This window comes from Theobroma cacao, chromosome 1, assembly GCF_000208745.1.
Source record: "Theobroma cacao cultivar B97-61/B2 chromosome 1, Criollo_cocoa_genome_V2, whole genome shotgun sequence".
Taxonomy (NCBI): Eukaryota; Viridiplantae; Streptophyta; class Magnoliopsida; order Malvales; family Malvaceae; genus Theobroma; species Theobroma cacao.
This window is the reverse complement of record NC_030850.1, coordinates 9,239,475-9,256,454: the sequence shown is the minus strand read 5'-3', so window position 1 is coordinate 9,256,454 and position 16,980 is coordinate 9,239,475. Positions and strand designations below refer to the sequence as shown.

At 34.2% G+C, this 16,980-nt stretch overlaps 4 protein-coding genes across 4 annotated transcripts; 3 read left to right on the top strand and 1 right to left on the bottom strand.

Moving 5' to 3' along the window:
• On the top strand, positions 1,125–5,274 carry LOC18612092 (zinc finger CCCH domain-containing protein 48). The gene is made up of 7 exons (XM_018127734.1): positions 1,125–2,623; positions 2,712–2,897; positions 3,010–3,111; positions 3,224–3,370; positions 3,580–3,759; positions 4,736–4,833; positions 4,941–5,274. The coding sequence occupies exons 1-7, from the start codon at positions 2,294–2,296 to the stop codon at positions 5,083–5,085; spliced, it is 1,188 nt and encodes a 395-aa protein (XP_017983223.1). The 5' UTR covers positions 1,125–2,293; the 3' UTR covers positions 5,086–5,274.
• LOC18612091 lies at positions 6,533–9,711 on the top strand. The gene is made up of 4 exons (XM_018117186.1): positions 6,533–7,571; positions 8,412–8,462; positions 8,973–9,143; positions 9,220–9,711. The coding sequence occupies exons 1-4, from the start codon at positions 7,008–7,010 to the stop codon at positions 9,589–9,591; spliced, it is 1,158 nt and encodes a 385-aa protein (XP_017972675.1). The 5' UTR covers positions 6,533–7,007; the 3' UTR covers positions 9,592–9,711.
• On the top strand, positions 11,269–12,414 carry LOC18612090 (F-box/kelch-repeat protein At3g23880). The gene has a single exon (XM_018117185.1). The coding sequence runs from the start codon at positions 11,269–11,271 to the stop codon at positions 12,412–12,414; it is 1,146 nt and encodes a 381-aa protein (XP_017972674.1).
• On the bottom strand, positions 12,632–15,844 carry LOC18612089 (2-methylbutanal oxime monooxygenase). Its single transcript, XM_007048689.2, has 4 exons — positions 14,948–15,844; positions 13,951–14,549; positions 12,981–13,008; positions 12,632–12,640 (listed from the first exon to the last, which is right to left on the bottom strand). The coding sequence occupies exons 1-4, from the start codon at positions 15,842–15,844 to the stop codon at positions 12,632–12,634; spliced, it is 1,533 nt and encodes a 510-aa protein (XP_007048751.2).

Below are 16,980 nucleotides of genomic sequence, written 5' to 3'. Positions count from 1 at the left end.
TCACTGAAATGTTGATTCTATTAAAAAATAAATAATAATTGAGTAAAATATCTTTATTTTTAAGTTTTAATTGAAATTATATGGGGGTATATTAGTTTTCAAAATAAATATTTTATTTTTAAAAAATATATTTCGCTGGATATATAGTTTTAATCGTTAGTGTTTTCGTTAGTTTAATGACGTTGCAAGAATAAAAAAATAATTTTACTTTTAATTAATTTATAAAATTATTATTATATAACTTTATTAATTTTTGATTAACTTTTTTATTAATTAAAAAAAACCATCTAAGAAGCATAAATCTTATGCTATCTCGGGGAGCACCATTTGTGGCTCCTTTCTTAGGAAGCTAGTAATTTTTTGTATTTTTTTAAAATATAATAATAACTTTTTAAATTAATAAAGAAAGAAATGACATTTTAATCAATTTATAATCTCTGTTAACGTTATTTGTACTTTTGAGATAGAATGTTCATTTTCGAAAACTAATATACCTGTTTAAAATTTCGATTAAAATTTAGATAGTAAGGTATTTTACCTATAATAATTAAATAGTTGACTACTTTCATAACGAATTATCAATTAAATACAAATTATAGAAACTGATTATCATATAAAAGTATTTTGATTTTTTTTAAGAATTAAGAAAGAGATTCGAATCTTATTTTGAAAGTGAAAAAATTATGTATCAATTAATAAATTAAATATTTAAGTTAAACATTTGATTGCATCGAATAAAAGTGTTGATGCTTTTCTTTTGTTTACATTACATAGTAAAGTTTATACCAGTAAAGTGATATAACATGAATTCAAGTATGAATATGAATTCATTACTATACTTTAATGAGGAATTTGATATAAATAAGCAAATTTATAAATATTTATCACTATTTGATTTAATAAAAAAAGGATAGTCCCTTAATTAAGATTCTTCTTTAATTAGGAATTTAATATTAACTTGACAAGGGATAAATAATGAGTAATATTTTCATTAAATAAAAAGTAAAGGATGTACTTATTATTTATTTAATTTTTTAAAAAAATTGTTAATTGTTAATCACGGCAATGCCGCGATTAAACACAGACTCTGTTTGTTATTGTTACTCTTACCCGCTGCCGCCTGTTTATATAAACTCATAAGGCCTACCCCTGAAACGCCCTCATTGATAAAATCAATTATCATCTAAATCCATCCAATATTTCAATCTCATTCCGCTCAGTAACAAATCCAAGCTCCGCCTTGTGCTTTCCTTCACCAGTTCCAGCAGTTGTTTTAGCAAGATCGCTGAAATCCAATTATATCTAAGTCTCAGGTTTGCTTTCTCCTCGTTTCCTTAGAATCAATTCAGAAGATAATGATGATGATCGATTTCAGCTCGTTTTCTCCTACCTACGCTTACTCACCTGCCATTAGATTTCTAGTGTTTCTTCTCGCCCACTTTTCGATAATGCGGAAGCTTTCTCTGTTTCTGGAATTGCTGCGTCGCGGTTATCTTCATTTTTCTGATTCTTAGGTTTAGGGTTTAATTAGGGTTATTTAAGGATTGCTCATGAAAGTGGGCTTTCGATGATTGGATTTTTCCTGGAATTTCGAGGACCAGAAAGTTGAAAGTCGAGGGCTTTGGTATTGGTGAAAAGGGAATATCTATAAACATGGAATTAAATTTTTTAGTATTTATTCTAGTTTGGATATACCTTGGAAAAACATGTTTAGGCCTTAGGGTTTATTATTTTTTTTGGTGAGAACGCAAAAAAGAATATGCTGGAAGAATAAAATTCTAGGTTTTTGTTTCTTGATTTTGAAGATCGGCTGCTATTTTTGGTTGGCTCCTGGTCGATTTCAAAAAATATCCAGCTGTCTGTAATTTTGGACTTACTACTTTTTGATTATGTGCAATTATAGATTCCCAGAGTTTAGTGTTCGTTTAGGATTTAATTAGGGTTATCTACGGCTTGCTGAGCAATTGGATTTTGGTGGAATTCGAGGCTTTGGTCTGTGGGCATGTGTTGTCTGTATTGGAGATACTTATTTTGTCCTGCAACAGATTGAATGAAATGCACAGGAGACTGCGGACTGTTTGTGATTCATTCTTTCTAGTTTGGACCTTCTTCAAAGGAGTTGATTTGATATTTTTTGGATCTTCCTCGCAAGATTGACCTTGCCAAAGCTTGTGGATTTTACCTGATTTGAAATCTGTTCAAAGTTTGGATATAATTCGAAGGAATCGAATTGGTGTTTTAATCATCTTCAGAAGAAACTGTAATTGATTTGTATACATCTTTTGTCTATAGCATGGGAATTAGACGAGCAGCAAGAAGATATGATCATGACAGTGTAGAAAGACTTTCTGTTCGACCTCAAGGAGAAGCAGCAAACATCAATGATTACCGTAGAAATGCCAAGCCATACCATTCTATATCAGAAGATCTATTAGCAAAGAGCTCCGGTCATCATCCTAAGAATTCATATGTTTCGACTATAAAGGCCCGAGAGCAAGAAAATAAGCTTTGCAAGTACTGGATGTCAGGCTACTGTGCCAGAGGCGATAAATGCTGGTATTTGCATTCATGGTACTGTGGAGATGGATTCACGATGTTGGCAAAGCTGGAGGGCCACAAGAAGGTGGTTATTGTCCGTAATTTGGAGTATATACAGAACAAAGAAAAAATTTATGATTTTATCTAATATATCATGTTTTTCTATATTATAGGCTGTTCATGGAATTGCTCTTCCTCTAGAGTCTGAGAAGCTCTATTCTGGCAGTAGTGATGGAACTGTACGGACATGGAACTGCCACTCTGGAAAATGTGTTCGTTTGAGTAATCTTGGTGATGAAGTTGGTTCTATGATTACTGAGGGCCCATGGGTGTTCATTGGTATGAAAGGTGTTATTAAGGTTAGCTAATAGATGATAATTATCTTTGGTTTGATCTATCTATAATCCTTTTCATGTACAGTTTAGTTTGTGACAGGTTAGACTAATTAGAGGCATCTTGATGATCTTGTAGTTATGGAATATTCAAACAGTGGATGAATTGAGTCTAAAAGGGCCTGTTGGACAAGTATATTCTATGGTTGTTGCTAATAACATGCTTTTTGCTGGGGCACAGGTGATGGCCTGATTCCGATCCATATTTTTTGATCATTCTTTTTCACTGTCTTAGATCTTGAATTTCTTTGGTTAAAGATGAGTTACTCAATTATTCGTTTGGGTGGTTGCAGAATGGTGTTATTTTTGCATGGAAAGGCAGTTCTGAGGCCAGTCCTTTTCAACTGGTTGCATCCATGGAGGCCCATTCCGATGCTGTATTATGTTTAACTGTTGGAGAAAAAAAGTTATATTCTGGTTCTGTGGATCACACTATAAGGGTGAGCTGATTTGCTGAAACCTGGTGCTTTCTATATGTATGTTTGTAAATTGAAATCAATTTTTAAGTCCTTTTGACAGTAAACAAATTATCATCCTTTTAGAACTAAGTGACTTACCGCACAGCTCCATCGGCTTATGCTATTTAAGCAATATTTAAATTATTTTGCTATTGCTGTTTTATTATGTACTATTTTTTTCTCTTGACCAGGTCTGGGACATGGACACATTACAGTGCATTAAGACATTGAATGGACATGAGGATGCTGTGATGTCTCTTCTTTACTGTAATGGGTGTTTGTTCTCATGTTCACTGGACTGCACTATAAAGGTTTGGTTTGCTACAGAAGGAGAAAATTGGGAAGTGATCTATACTCATAAGGAAGAAAATGTATGTTTTTTTGTCACACGTCCTTCATGTATTTAGATATATAATCTAATTGTGTTTAATACTTGACTTTTATTTGTTTATTTACAACCATTATCAGTGTGTTTATTACTTGACTCTTATATCTGTATTTACAATCATGGTTAGTAATGGATGAAGAGCATCACATTAAATGTGTCTTGACAGTCACCGTGTTCTTGAGGAACTAGGAACAAGGAAAACAATCACTTCTCATCTGGGTGATTGAATGTTGTTATATTCAGAGTGCTGTACAATTGATAAACTGCTAGGAGAGTCAAGGAACCTTTGAGGCACATTAATTATAAACTGAATTTCCCAAGTTATGGGAAAGCCTTCCATATTAGCAGGCAAATAATATGAACTTATATTTTTCTCTTGGAAAGAGAGAAGAGGTGGGGTGGGGGTACATGTATTGTCATTGTGTAGGCGTAGCTTGGTTAAAATAATGAGTTCTGTATTGTTAGGATTAGCATTTTGTCTGAAGCTCTGAACTTCTGAGGTGGGTCGTGACCCATGAGGCTGAGAGGAGCAATCTGCTGCGGAGATGACTCTAGTTTGCCCACCAGAACTAAGAAAAGCATATGGAATGAAATACAAACAGCAACAAGAAGCCAAAAATTAGTAATATAGATAGTGTTCCTCATTGATTTCAAAATGTTGAATGGTTATGATAGCACCATAATTTTGCAAGATGGAGGTGTCCCATTGGTTGGCCATATTTTTATCCTATTATGATATTTAAAGAAGTGCTTCTGGTTTACTGCTAGTAAATGATAGGGAAAAATGCTTGAATTTTATGTTGCTTTCATTAATCAATTCAGTTTATAGTCTCCATAAATGCATGGCATGCATTTCTCTGTTATGTTTGTTTAATCTAAGGTTAAACATATGTTTGCAGTAATGGTGATAATGGATTTGTCATTGAGCATGAGCTAATATGAGCTGTTTTTGCATGCAGGGCGTGCTAGCCCTTTGTGGCATGAATGATGCAGAAACTAAACCAGTTTTGTTCTGCTCCTGCAATGACAACACTGTTCGCCTGTATGACTTGCCATCGTGAGTATAATTCTCCATGTTTCTGTTATGTTGGTTAAAAGCTTTGTTATCTCCACAAGTTCCTCTTGGATACTGATTAATGAAAATTTATCTTGTTTGTGTCCTAGGTTCACTGAGAGAGGCAGGTTATATTCAAAACATGAAGTTAGAGTGATTCAAAGAGGGCCTTTTCCCCTTTTCTTCACAGGGGATGGAAATGGGTCGCTGACAGTTTGGAAGTGGTTGCAGAAGCCTGGAGGAGGGGCCCCTTGAATCTTGATAAGCCACGTGTTTATATAAACATCTTGCCCTGCAAACTCTTTCACTTTGGCTGCATGGAGAAGATGGATGAAGGGATGTAGAAACTAGTGGAGGCTATTTCTATTCTTGAGCAGAACTTTTTGACTGATTGTAACCAATCATGTATCTATTATATACGTATTCAAGCATTTGATTCATTAATTGGTATATAATTTTCTTTTTTAAAAAAAATATTCGAATCTTTTTTTCTCTCTAATTATAAAAAATAAATATATTAATTATATTCATTCATTCAAATGGAATAATATTGTTTTGTTTCATTTTTAATTTTTTTTTATAGTATGTGGTGTTTTGATTGATTGCCATAAATTCCTCCTTTTGTAACTGCAATTGGTTAACCTATCATAAATGAATTAATACAATTGGATAAACATACATGCATTGCCCCGAAGTACACAACCTTGTTAAAGTATTTGCTGAATAAATGAAATAAAGTTGTAGCAGAAGGTTGCATATGAGTCTTTGCTTTTAAACTTTGAGACATCACAATTAGATCAATATAGAACAGCCAAGGCATACTGAATAGCGTGTTGTCCATTATCTGGAAAAAGAAAAATTTGATTTACTGCAGACAAAAAATTTAATTAAAATTTAAAAAAAATGAAAAGACCAAACTCAAAAAGTTCATTAAACTCAATGAAAGGATGACTTGTGATGCTATGCTGAAACAAAAAAATACGCCATTGTGATTTGGACCAAGAACTGGTTTGGAGAATTCAGACGAATTAATTAATTAAAAATAAAAGATGCCATATTAAAATTACTTCACGGATTCAGATCCAATTAAATTGCCTGAAACGGTTGCTTCTGAAAGAAATTGTTTGAAAGGTGAGATGATGAACCAAATCTTACGTGGGCGGTCTGTGCTTGAATAATTATCTTTGATGGGCTGAGGCTGTTATGGTCTACACAGATTCGGTTTTAGGAATCCCAGTATTAAGAGTTTGATACTTGATCATACTGGAGCAACCAGTATGAGAGGGTACAGATTTCATGTCCAGACTCCAGATCTTGTATCATTGCGCCTACCTGGGTTAATAGACTTAGTGGATGTTTCTTCTCTTGCTGTTTCCTCCGTCTTTTTCAGTGTTGGTTTCAAATGTGCACTTAAGAGATACCGGGAGGTCATAAATACTTTTTCAGAAGCTTAGTCACGGTAGATTTTTCTAGAAAAAACGATTCGAAAGCTCATGTCAATAGTCAAAGTCGAATCAAGGTAGACTTATGCGGTTGGCGGGAAGGCAAAGCAGGATGGCGGGAATATGGAAATGGGTCTTTTTCTTTTATTTTTGTTTTTAAACAGGAGATGGTTTTTGTTTGATTTTTTAATAAAGGGTAAAGCGTCTTTTTAGTTTTTGGTATAAATACAGAACATAAAATCCAGAGTTAAGCAGGCCAGTGAAGTTCCAACATAGGTTTCATTCTCAAATCTCTTCTTTCATGCCGGTGCTGCCTCATTTTCTTGTTCCTGTAAAGGTAATCTGGGTTGAACTTAATCTTCTCTTCTGCAATTCATTTTTCCTGTTTTGAGTTGTTTTGTTGGTTCCTTTTGGTTTTCTGCAATTAGGTTGTTATGGATGGAACGGATGATATTGACCGCATTAGTAGTCTGCCCGAGTCTCTTCTTCTTCATATCCTTTCTTTTCCTCCAGCAAAACATGTCGTGAGAACAGCTCTTATCGCTCTTTTGGGCTTTTCTCCCTATCCTTTCATTCAATTTTTGTTCATACCATAACTGTGAAACTTAAGCATATGACGATGGCCCTGAATACAATGAGAATTTCTTGGATTTTGTCTATAATCTGTTGCTTCTTCATCAGAGTAACACTATCGATAAGTTCCATCTCAATCTGGAGCTTAGCTTTTGTCATACAATGGATGAGGGTACATGTTCCAATCCTGATCATCAAGAGTTTGTTGTTAAGGAAAAGAGGATGGCAGGTGCAGTAACTACTTTGGTTCTTTCTGCAATGAGGAAAAATGTCAAAGTTCTTCATCTTGACTTTGTTGGATATGGTCCCGCTGAGCCTAATGCTAGTTACAGATTACCTAAGGATGTTTACTCAAGAGGTGAATGTTTAAGGGAACTGAAATTAACTGCTTGTGAGATCAATTCCAGAGCGCAGATTCAACTCAGGTCACTTAAAAAGTTGTTGCTAGACCAGGTTCTTCAGGATGACAACATAATGGATCGAATCTTATCTGGGTGCTCTGTGCTTGAAGAATTGTCTTTGCTAGATTGTCACGGTCTTAGCAGACAGGCTTTTAGGAATCCTAGTAGTAAGAGTTTGGCGGTTAAAATTTGGTATGAGCGTCAAAGGCTTGAAATCTCATGTCCAAATATTGTATCCTTAGACCTATCTGGGGAAATAGATTATGTGGATTTAGTTGATGTATCTTCTGTTGCTTGTGACTCCCTTTTCTATGATACTTTTAGCTGAAGAGAAAAATTTTCTGTATGTCTGGAGGTGAAAACACTTTTGAGAAGCTCAGGCATTGCAAGATTTTCAGACTATGTAGTCGGCGTATTCTGGTGTGATTTCTTCCCCTTTTATGTCATTATTTTGTCCCCTCATTCATATTAAATTTGGCATCTTTGTTATCATTCCAGAAACATTTATAATAGCAACATATTGCATGAAGCACTATGGACTCCCTGTATTAGAATTGTCAAATTCCTGCCAGAATGATTCAGTATTGCTGCTTAATTAGGATGCTTTATGTTAGACACGCATGGAAACATTTTGGCATTTAGGGTTCTACTTCCATCCATTATTACTTTTTTTATCATTACTTTCCAATAAACCAATCAATACTGATCATATATAGTAGAATCTAAAATTAATAATCGAGTCCCATTGATAAAATTGAGGAGATCGGTTTATTGGTAAGTATTGTTCACAAAGATAATGAGTGGAAGCCCAACCAAAATATTTGTACTCTTAAAAAACTATCAAAGATAACCTCATTGGATACTAAGAGGACTTAGCTTGCGCTAGTTTGTTGCTTCTGCCAGGGTTTTATTTTTCTAGTTTAATGGATAAATATTTGGAAGCAACCTAAAGAAATTTCTTTCCCGCACCCTTTGCTTTCTCCTTCGAGCTTCTTTAACTTCATTTGCTTAGTTTGGTAGTTAGTACTTTTAGCTTTATAAACATGGTACAGTATATCAATCTCTGAAATTTATTATGTATTATCTTTACTTGAGGCTATGACTCGTCTTGAGAACAGGGTTTTTAATTACCTTTTTTGTTTTTCAGTGCAACTCAACTATGTGAACATCTTCATTCTGTGATCTTGTTTATAGTTTTCCATCTGTCTGTTCTAAGGTAATTGTTACATTATAGGGTCTTATAGTATACATCAAAAAGATTAGGAAAAAGGAAGGAAATTCAATCGCAATCTAGTCCCCTGCGACCTGTTCAAAACATTATCTGCTACCAAAGCTTAATCAATAATTTCTTAAAGAAATAGTTCCATTTGCCTTTGTGGTTTAAAACATTACAGACTTGGTGGTTTATTTGACTAAAGAAGCAGATGGTTTGATGTATGATTATATTCTGCGGTACAGGTTGTTGGATATTTATAAGAAGAAAAGACAAAAGGTGTATATGCTTTCTAGTCAGTGCTAGGGTCTAGGAATCTAAATGAAGCAATAACAGAACTACAGGAAATTTTATGCTCACCATATGCATGTTGATTATAGTTATTACTGCTAGGTCTAGCACCCACGTCATGTGTGTTCGAGATTCAACATTTATTTAGGAAGTAGAGATATACATATAGTACCCTTTATAACACTGTTCTACCTCCTGACTATGGCTGTGCTATGCATGTAGGCATTCAACACATTGCAGCCTGCAAATCTATCCTTTGAGTGGAAGTATCTAGAGCTTAAACTTATTCAGATGAAATGGCACCATCCTGTGATCTCCTACTTATTGAGAAGTTCTCCATTATTGGAAACACTTGACTTGTACATTTGCCCTAAATGGCCTGATAAAGTCAAGGTATGGTGAAGTTTTAATTTCGCTTCTCAGTTTTCCTTAATGGGTCTACAATAACTTGTCTTTTTGGACTTTTTAGTATGAAGCACCGTTTGGAGAATATCTTTATAACATGTTGCAAGAACAATATCATGATAATGGAGGATTTTGGAGTTCACAAGAGGGTACTTTTCATTGTCTAGAGCACCACCTCAAGACTGTAAGGATATGTGGTGATGTAAGAGAACTATATGTGATTCAATTCATAGAATTTCTGCTCAAGAATGCATTAGTCTTGGAGAAACTGATGATTTCCACCAAGAAGACTTTTCAGCCAACTCAACTGCATGCTTTTTCCCGTGCTATTGCTCATCCAAAGGATGTTTTCTCTACAGAGAAATGGCTTGAGGTCTTCCAAAAGTTATGCAGTTTACCAAGAGCTTCCAGAAGTGCAGTGATCCTTTTCTATTAATAAGTATTGACTGGACTTCTCATATCATCTGACTTTATTTGCACCATCTTGCTTTTGGTAGTCTGAACTTCACCATTTTCTAACCTTCTCTGATAATATAATTGTGATTTTGGATTCCTACTTTCCTTTTCCAATTTAAGTTGAATTTACTACATTTATTTTTGGTTAGCATGACAAATTGATAACAGCATAAGAGAAACAAAAACTTGGTGCAGATAGCATATGCTGTATGAATACATTGACCACACTTGTTGTCCTTCAATGTATCTTCAACTTTCAAATATCCCTTGATTTGTTCTTTTGTGAATGATCTTTATTGACCGCACTCAATTGAAGGCATTTGTGAATGGTCTTTGGGTATGTTCACAAATAAGTAATATCAGGGAATTCATGGTGACATCTCTTTGGGCTAGCATACCTGGTGAAATCTTCAGTTGCTTTACTAGCAAAAAGATGCAACACTTTAATAGTGTAAATGCAGGTTTTTTTTTTTTTTTTTGGGTTAGTTTTCTTTATATATATCTCGTTCTATTTCCAATGAGGTTTACATTGGATCTGGAAAGAAGCATCCTGCCACCACCTTGATATGTTTTCACATTTTCTACCTTGCTAGCAACCTAGCAATTAGCACCGGATAATCCTAATGAAGTCCTGTCTGAAATTCATCCTACAACATCCCTTTGCTGTTTCCAACTCTTGCATCATTAAGTTTGTGGTCACTCTCCTTGGTAAAAGCAAGTGATAGTTGTGGAGAACTTGAGATATATATAGATAAGTTCGGCATTAAGGAGGGTTCCAAATGACACAACATTCATTAAACTGTTTTCTCGTTCTGAGTGACAGCAATCTGTCTATGTTCTGCTCCTTCGATAGGGAAACTCTCAAAATCCTGAGATGTGATCGGACGCCTTTGACGCCTTTGCCATGACATTGAGCTGGGCACAAGGAACAAGAGCCTCTGCCAGTGCTACCTTCAACCAATGCAGAAGCTTATTCAAATTGACTTCAATGGGACATAAGCAGGCCGCTCCATTACTAATTACTGGAAGAGGACGATTCCCAGCTTAATGATGAAGTTAATAGCAAGAGCATTAGCAATTTCTTCCTGGGGGTTAACGTCAAGTAACTAACAGAATCAAGTAGCTATCTAGAAAATGTTAAGTTTATTCAAAGGGAGCATTTGGAAATTAGACAATTGTATTCTGATAACTGTAGAACATGCATTTATATGGTTACATAACTTGATTGCAGTTGGGACCTGTCAACAATGCCAAAATGGGAACTGGGTTTCGGCATATCGAGCTCTCAAAACTGAGTAGGCTTGCTTTGATTACTCTCAAATGTGAAATCACTCGCACGTTTCTTTACTCACCTATCAGTTTCGAATACTGTACTTGGAATAATTAATCGAGGAAGTTGATACATTCGAGATGCCAGCGACGATATTAACGAGGCTTCGTTTCCTAACCTCCTAGCTACATACGTTTGCCTTCTCCTTGGCTTAATTTATTGAAGTCAAGTCAAGTCCATACCCTATCCAAATTATCCTCCAGAAAAAAACTCAGGGCCAGCTTCAGATTCACGTGTCTCCGATGTTTTCAGCTCAATCTAGAACGGCCTGTATCACAACACAGAAAAAGTGCAAAGCAAAGAGCTGAAGATTTCATTTGAAACAATATGAAAGGGAAGCTGCCTCTCGAAATTGTGGAAAATATATTCACAAGACTACCCGTCAAATCCCTTCTAAGATTCAGGTGCGTTTGCAAATCATGCAACTCTTTCATCAAAAGCTCGAATTTTATAGCTGCCCACCTTTCCCAATCCATCGTTGCTACCAAAAATAGAGCTCTGCTCTTACTTAGTTACGGTCCACAAAGAAACAACAAAATCCACACGACCACAAAAGAAACAGTCATTAAAGTTCAAGACCTGGATTCCTCATTTTCGCACTGCCGACTGATCGGTTGTTGCCATGGATTGATTTGTCTCACTGGCCGCCAACGCTTCGGTGGCTTTGTTTTCATTATATGGAACCCCTTGATTAGAAAATCTGTGACCTTCACTGAACCTGACAACTACTTTGGCTCATGCTTTATTAGTAATGGTTTTGGCTTCGATTCTGGCACCAATGACTACAAAGCGGTGAGTATTGTGCAATTTGCACACAGAGCACCTGTTTCGCCTGTGGTTCGGATTTACTCTTTGAATGCAGGCTCTTGGAAAGACATATCTGAGCGTGCTCCTACATGTAAGATGATTGAGATCAATTGGACGCAGCCTTTTGTCAAGGGAGCTATTCATTGGTTGGCCTCTCTTAGGGAAGGCAATAACAGTTCAAGCTACTACCATATGATTTTGTCCTTGGATATGAATGATGAGGCATTCCATGAGATGATATTACCTCGGAGTTTAGCCCACGGATACAGTCCACAAGAAATACATGTTTCTGCATTTCAGGACTCCATTGCATTGCTTCACTTTTTTAACAAGAAATATTTGTCTATTTGGGTGATGAAAGAGTATGGTGTTGCCGAGTCCTGGACTAAAAACTTGGTTGTTGATCTGGAAATTAATATGCCTCACAATGTATCAAGGTTATTGAGTTTTAGAAGCAATGGTGAGCTGCTGCTGGAAATTGATGATGGAGAGGTTATCTTATATGAACCTGAGACTGAGAGCAAACAGATTTCGTTTCTTCGGTTTCTCGGGGATCAAAATTATCGTTTTCTAGATTCTTACAATGAAAGCCTACTATTATTGGACATCAATTCAAATGTTGCATCTCCGTCTGTAACCAATGAAGAAGAGCATACAGGTAGCTAGGAAGAAGAGCAGGATCATGCTCAGCTAGCTTTCTTTTGAATTACTTGTTTTCAATTAATAGATCGACTTTAATATTTTTATTAATTAATAGTTAGACTTTTATTTTTGACATTTGAGACTTAAATATTATTATGCATTCTTTTATGTATAAAAATATAATTTCTTTGCTTTAAGAAAAAATGTTTTTGTACCTAGGTTAAATCAAACCCCTTAATCTCTAATTGGGCTGCTAACAGTTAGGCCCTTAGCACTATTAAGTTCAAAACTAAGTATAAAACTTGGGCTGAGAGGAATAGATTGCAACATATTTGTGTTTACGAATTTAATTTACACCACCGCACTTCACTAGCATTTCAAGTGTAAGTGGTATCAAAAGAATGTTCATAAAGTGGAATATATGATTCATTTACATAAGAGCTACTAAAGATGAAAAATACTACTATGAATATATAGATAATAGATTTTTTTTAAAATTTTTTCAAGCAATTAAACTTAAAATTTTTGTATCGGCCAAAAAATAAGATTTTTGTAGAGTATATTTTTAATTTTGAAATATTGTTAATTACTCCCTTTGTCAATTCATATTGTTCATTTGTCACTTACTGATTTTTCATGAAATTTAAGGAGTCCAAATGTAATAAGGAAAATATAGGAAACTTATGCGTTAAGGTATTTGTTTAATAGGTCCATTGGTTTCATTAAGTACTCATGACAGGAGCTAAAATAGTAAGATCTTGAAAAGTGACATTTTGATTGGGATAATCTTTAAAAGCAAAATTGATAACATAAGTAAGAATATACCGAGTACTTATTAGGAGTAATTAATGTGATATTAAAAAATCTTTAATGATTCCATTCGATCTAATAATTATTAAAGGTTCTGCTGAATAATAGTTAAAACTATGAATTATATATTATTTTCATGGTTGGTCAAGCTAATATACCTTTACTTACTTGTTCGCGTAAATAGAAACTAGTCCAGCTCCTTAGGACTACATAATAAGCAGTTAGCATTTTCCTATGTCATAATACATTTCATTCTGAAATTTCAAGTCAAAGTTGAAATGAAATTTCAAGTCAAAGTTGAAATGAATGGTATATATTAGTATGCTTTTCAATTTCAATGTTACCAACTAAATATGAATTTATATATTTGATTCTAAAGGAATAAATTACGAGTCACTGATAATTATTTATTAGTGAATTTGATTCCATTGATACCTTTAATTGGTGTAACAGTGGCTTGTTTATGACATATGAATCGAAATTATGATCATCAATGCATTTATATGTCAGTTTGATTTTAATGCTAAGGTTAGTGATGGTTGTTAATTAATTTTTAACATTTATTATTAACAAAAACAAAAGAAATATAACTTTAATTTAGAGCATTAATTTAAACCTTTTTAAGTAGCAACTGCAACATAAGTACACAGTCATTTTTCTTGGATGAGAATATGCTATGGTTAATAAGGGAAAGACATTATTAAATTATCTTAAAAGCCTAATGATTCCTTTTACTCTGGAGAATTGTATCTAATTGGTATAAGATTAAGGGGTGTCTTCCTGTGATATGTAAGTCCACCTTCTTCTTCCATGCTGATATCTTCCCTATTCATCCCACAGGGCAATTCCCAGTCAAAACAATACAGCAAATTGGCTAGAGTGAACTCAATATTTGTAGCTCCCATGGCTAGACCAGGACAAATTCGTCGACCAGCTCCGAAAGGCACCAACTCAAAGTGTGCGCCTTTGAAATCAATGTCTTTATCCTCAAATCTTTCAGGGTGAAACTCCTTGGGGTTTTCCCAACTATCAGGGTCTCTGCCAATAGCCCATGCATTGACCATGATTCTTGTTTGAGGAAAAATATCAAACCCACCAATTTCACAATGACGCATCGTTTCTCGAGGGATTAACAAGGTAGCTGGTGGGTGCAGTCTGAAAGTTTCTTTCACTACCATTTTTAGGTAGTTAAGATTTGCAACACTTTCTCCATCCACTTTTGCCTTTTTCCCAACGGTGTTTCTGATTTCAATCTGCACTTTCTTCATGACTCTAGGGTTCTTAATTAGCTCTGACATTGCCCACAACATTGTGATAGCACTAGTGTCTATGCCACCAACAAAAGTATCCTGAAAAGAAAAGAAAACGGAATAGTTATGGGAGATGAAGTTGATTGTTGTGCAGGAAAAAGGCATATAGAAATATGTAATTATGAAATAACATAAGAATCTTAATCAATATTTTGTATAATTAATAAATTGATTGCATCATAAAAATGTGCAAGAGTTGCATCTTGTGCTCTCTAGCTAGTGTTGGTAAATCTGAAAAGCAATTGAATCGTTTGGAAGTCAAATTGAAGAATATTTCTTGCTCACGGGTGTTAGGACAAATGTTTTATCTCTAAATCACATAATTTTAAACTCATTGTCTGACCTCTTTCAAGTTTCCAACTTGTATAGCATGCATTATAATGAATTGAAAGGAATAAAAGATATGACAATAGGAAAAGGAAAGCATTGAAACTTACCAGGAGAATTGCCTTGACATGGTCTTTTGTGAGACCAAAACTTTGATCTTTTAACAATTGAACCAAGATATCAACGAAATCTTCATGCTCTGGTTGAGGTCTATTTGGATCAAGGTGTTGGTTGAGCACCATTTCAAAGTAAGCATCAAGTTCTTTAAAGATCCGCTCACGCCTGGTTTTAAGCCCTGTCAAATAGTCTATGAATTGACCTATCGTTGGGAAAAAATCCTCCGCCGAAAAACTAGCCAACATATTCATGGCCTCATCAAGAACGTGCTGAAATGCTTTATGCTTAAACTGTTTAGTTGCATATATCTTACCAAAGGCAACCGTGCCAATGATACCATCTCCAAGAGTAAATATCTTTTCATTGAGATTGATAGGGTTCGGGAATGCTTCAGATAAGGATGTAATCAACTTATCAACCTCAGCCTCCCTGACATACCCAAAAGACTGCACCCTTTTCATGCTTAAAAGCTCAAAAATGAAGAGCTTGCGCATCTCTCTCCAATAATCGCTATATGGTGCAAATGCCACATCTAAATGGTTGTATGATAATCTCTTTGGCCCAGGAGAGAGAGGACGGCTGCAACAATCAAGGTCGTGAGTTTTCATAACCTCTTGAGCCATTTTAGCTGATGAAATAATAATGGTGGGCGTGCTGCCTAACTTCAAGAACATAATTGGACCATATTTTTGAGAAATTTTGTGAAGAGAGTGATGAGGCAAATTCCCTAGTTGATGTAGGTTGCCTATGATGGGGAGTCTTGGAGGGCCAGGAGGAAGTTTAGCACTTTGGTTTCCTCTCTTGTTTCTTAAAAGTACCATGGTGAGCATTTGGAGGAGGAAGAAGAGAAAAATAATAGAAAACCAGTCTAGATTGAAGATAGCTATCATAGTGATGTTTTGTCTACCTTGTTTACAAGAATTTACTCTTGTTGTTTTTCTTTTATACCTTGCAAGAAGGTTAAGGTTTGGTGAGTACTTGTGCATTTAAGGCAACATTGATAACTGTGCATCTCTGACGACATTGTTCAAATCGATCTATGCAACCAATTTCACTATCTCCCAAAGTGCCATAATTGCAGTATAAATGATAATGAATACATACTGTTTTCTTACACTTTCACCGAAAAGCGTCGTAAAAAGTGCATGAGTTAACGAGGGTTTGTTTACATCAAACTAAAATGATAAAATTGAAAAGGAATATAATATTAGAAAAATTTTCTTAAACTATTTAAAAATTTTAAATAAATTATTTTATTATGTTTAATAAAACTAATATATTATTATTTTGAATCAAATAAACACTTGTATTTTTATTTTTGAACTAAATAAATTTTTATAATTAATGATTAATTTAGTCAAAATATTACTTGCCAGTCTATTTTATATAACATTGATATTGCATGTTGACATATGATTATAAATGATTATGTGATATGATGATATAGTTATGTGGTATTTTTTACTCTCTATATCAATAATTCGTTAATGTCATGTGAATATAAAATAACAAGTGATAATATTTTAATTAATAATAATTAATCAATTATTAGTAATAAATGTTTATTTGATTCAAATTTAGAGTACAAATGCTTGATTGAACATAATAGAATAATAGGAGCTTATTTGAATTTTTTTGAATAGTCTAAAGTTTTTTTGACCATTATGCTAATTTTAAAAAAATAAAAATAATTAAATAGGTTAATGAGTAAACAATATGAGTAATAACTATTTAAACCCATTTTATGCTAAATGTTACTCACTTTTATCCTCATTCTTATTGTTTACGTTAAAATTAAAAATGTTATCTTTTTAATACTAACATTTTATTTAATTCTTAATCAGGTTAGGCTCATTACTTTAAAATATTCCAACCTTAAATTATAATTTTAATTTTACATAATTTGTTTAAGGGATATAGATTACTTTAAAATACTTTACCAAAAAGAAGTAAATATTGAGTTTTTTTATTTTACAATAAATGTGTCACGACCCGGAACTCCTATCGAGCCCGTGACAATCGCCGC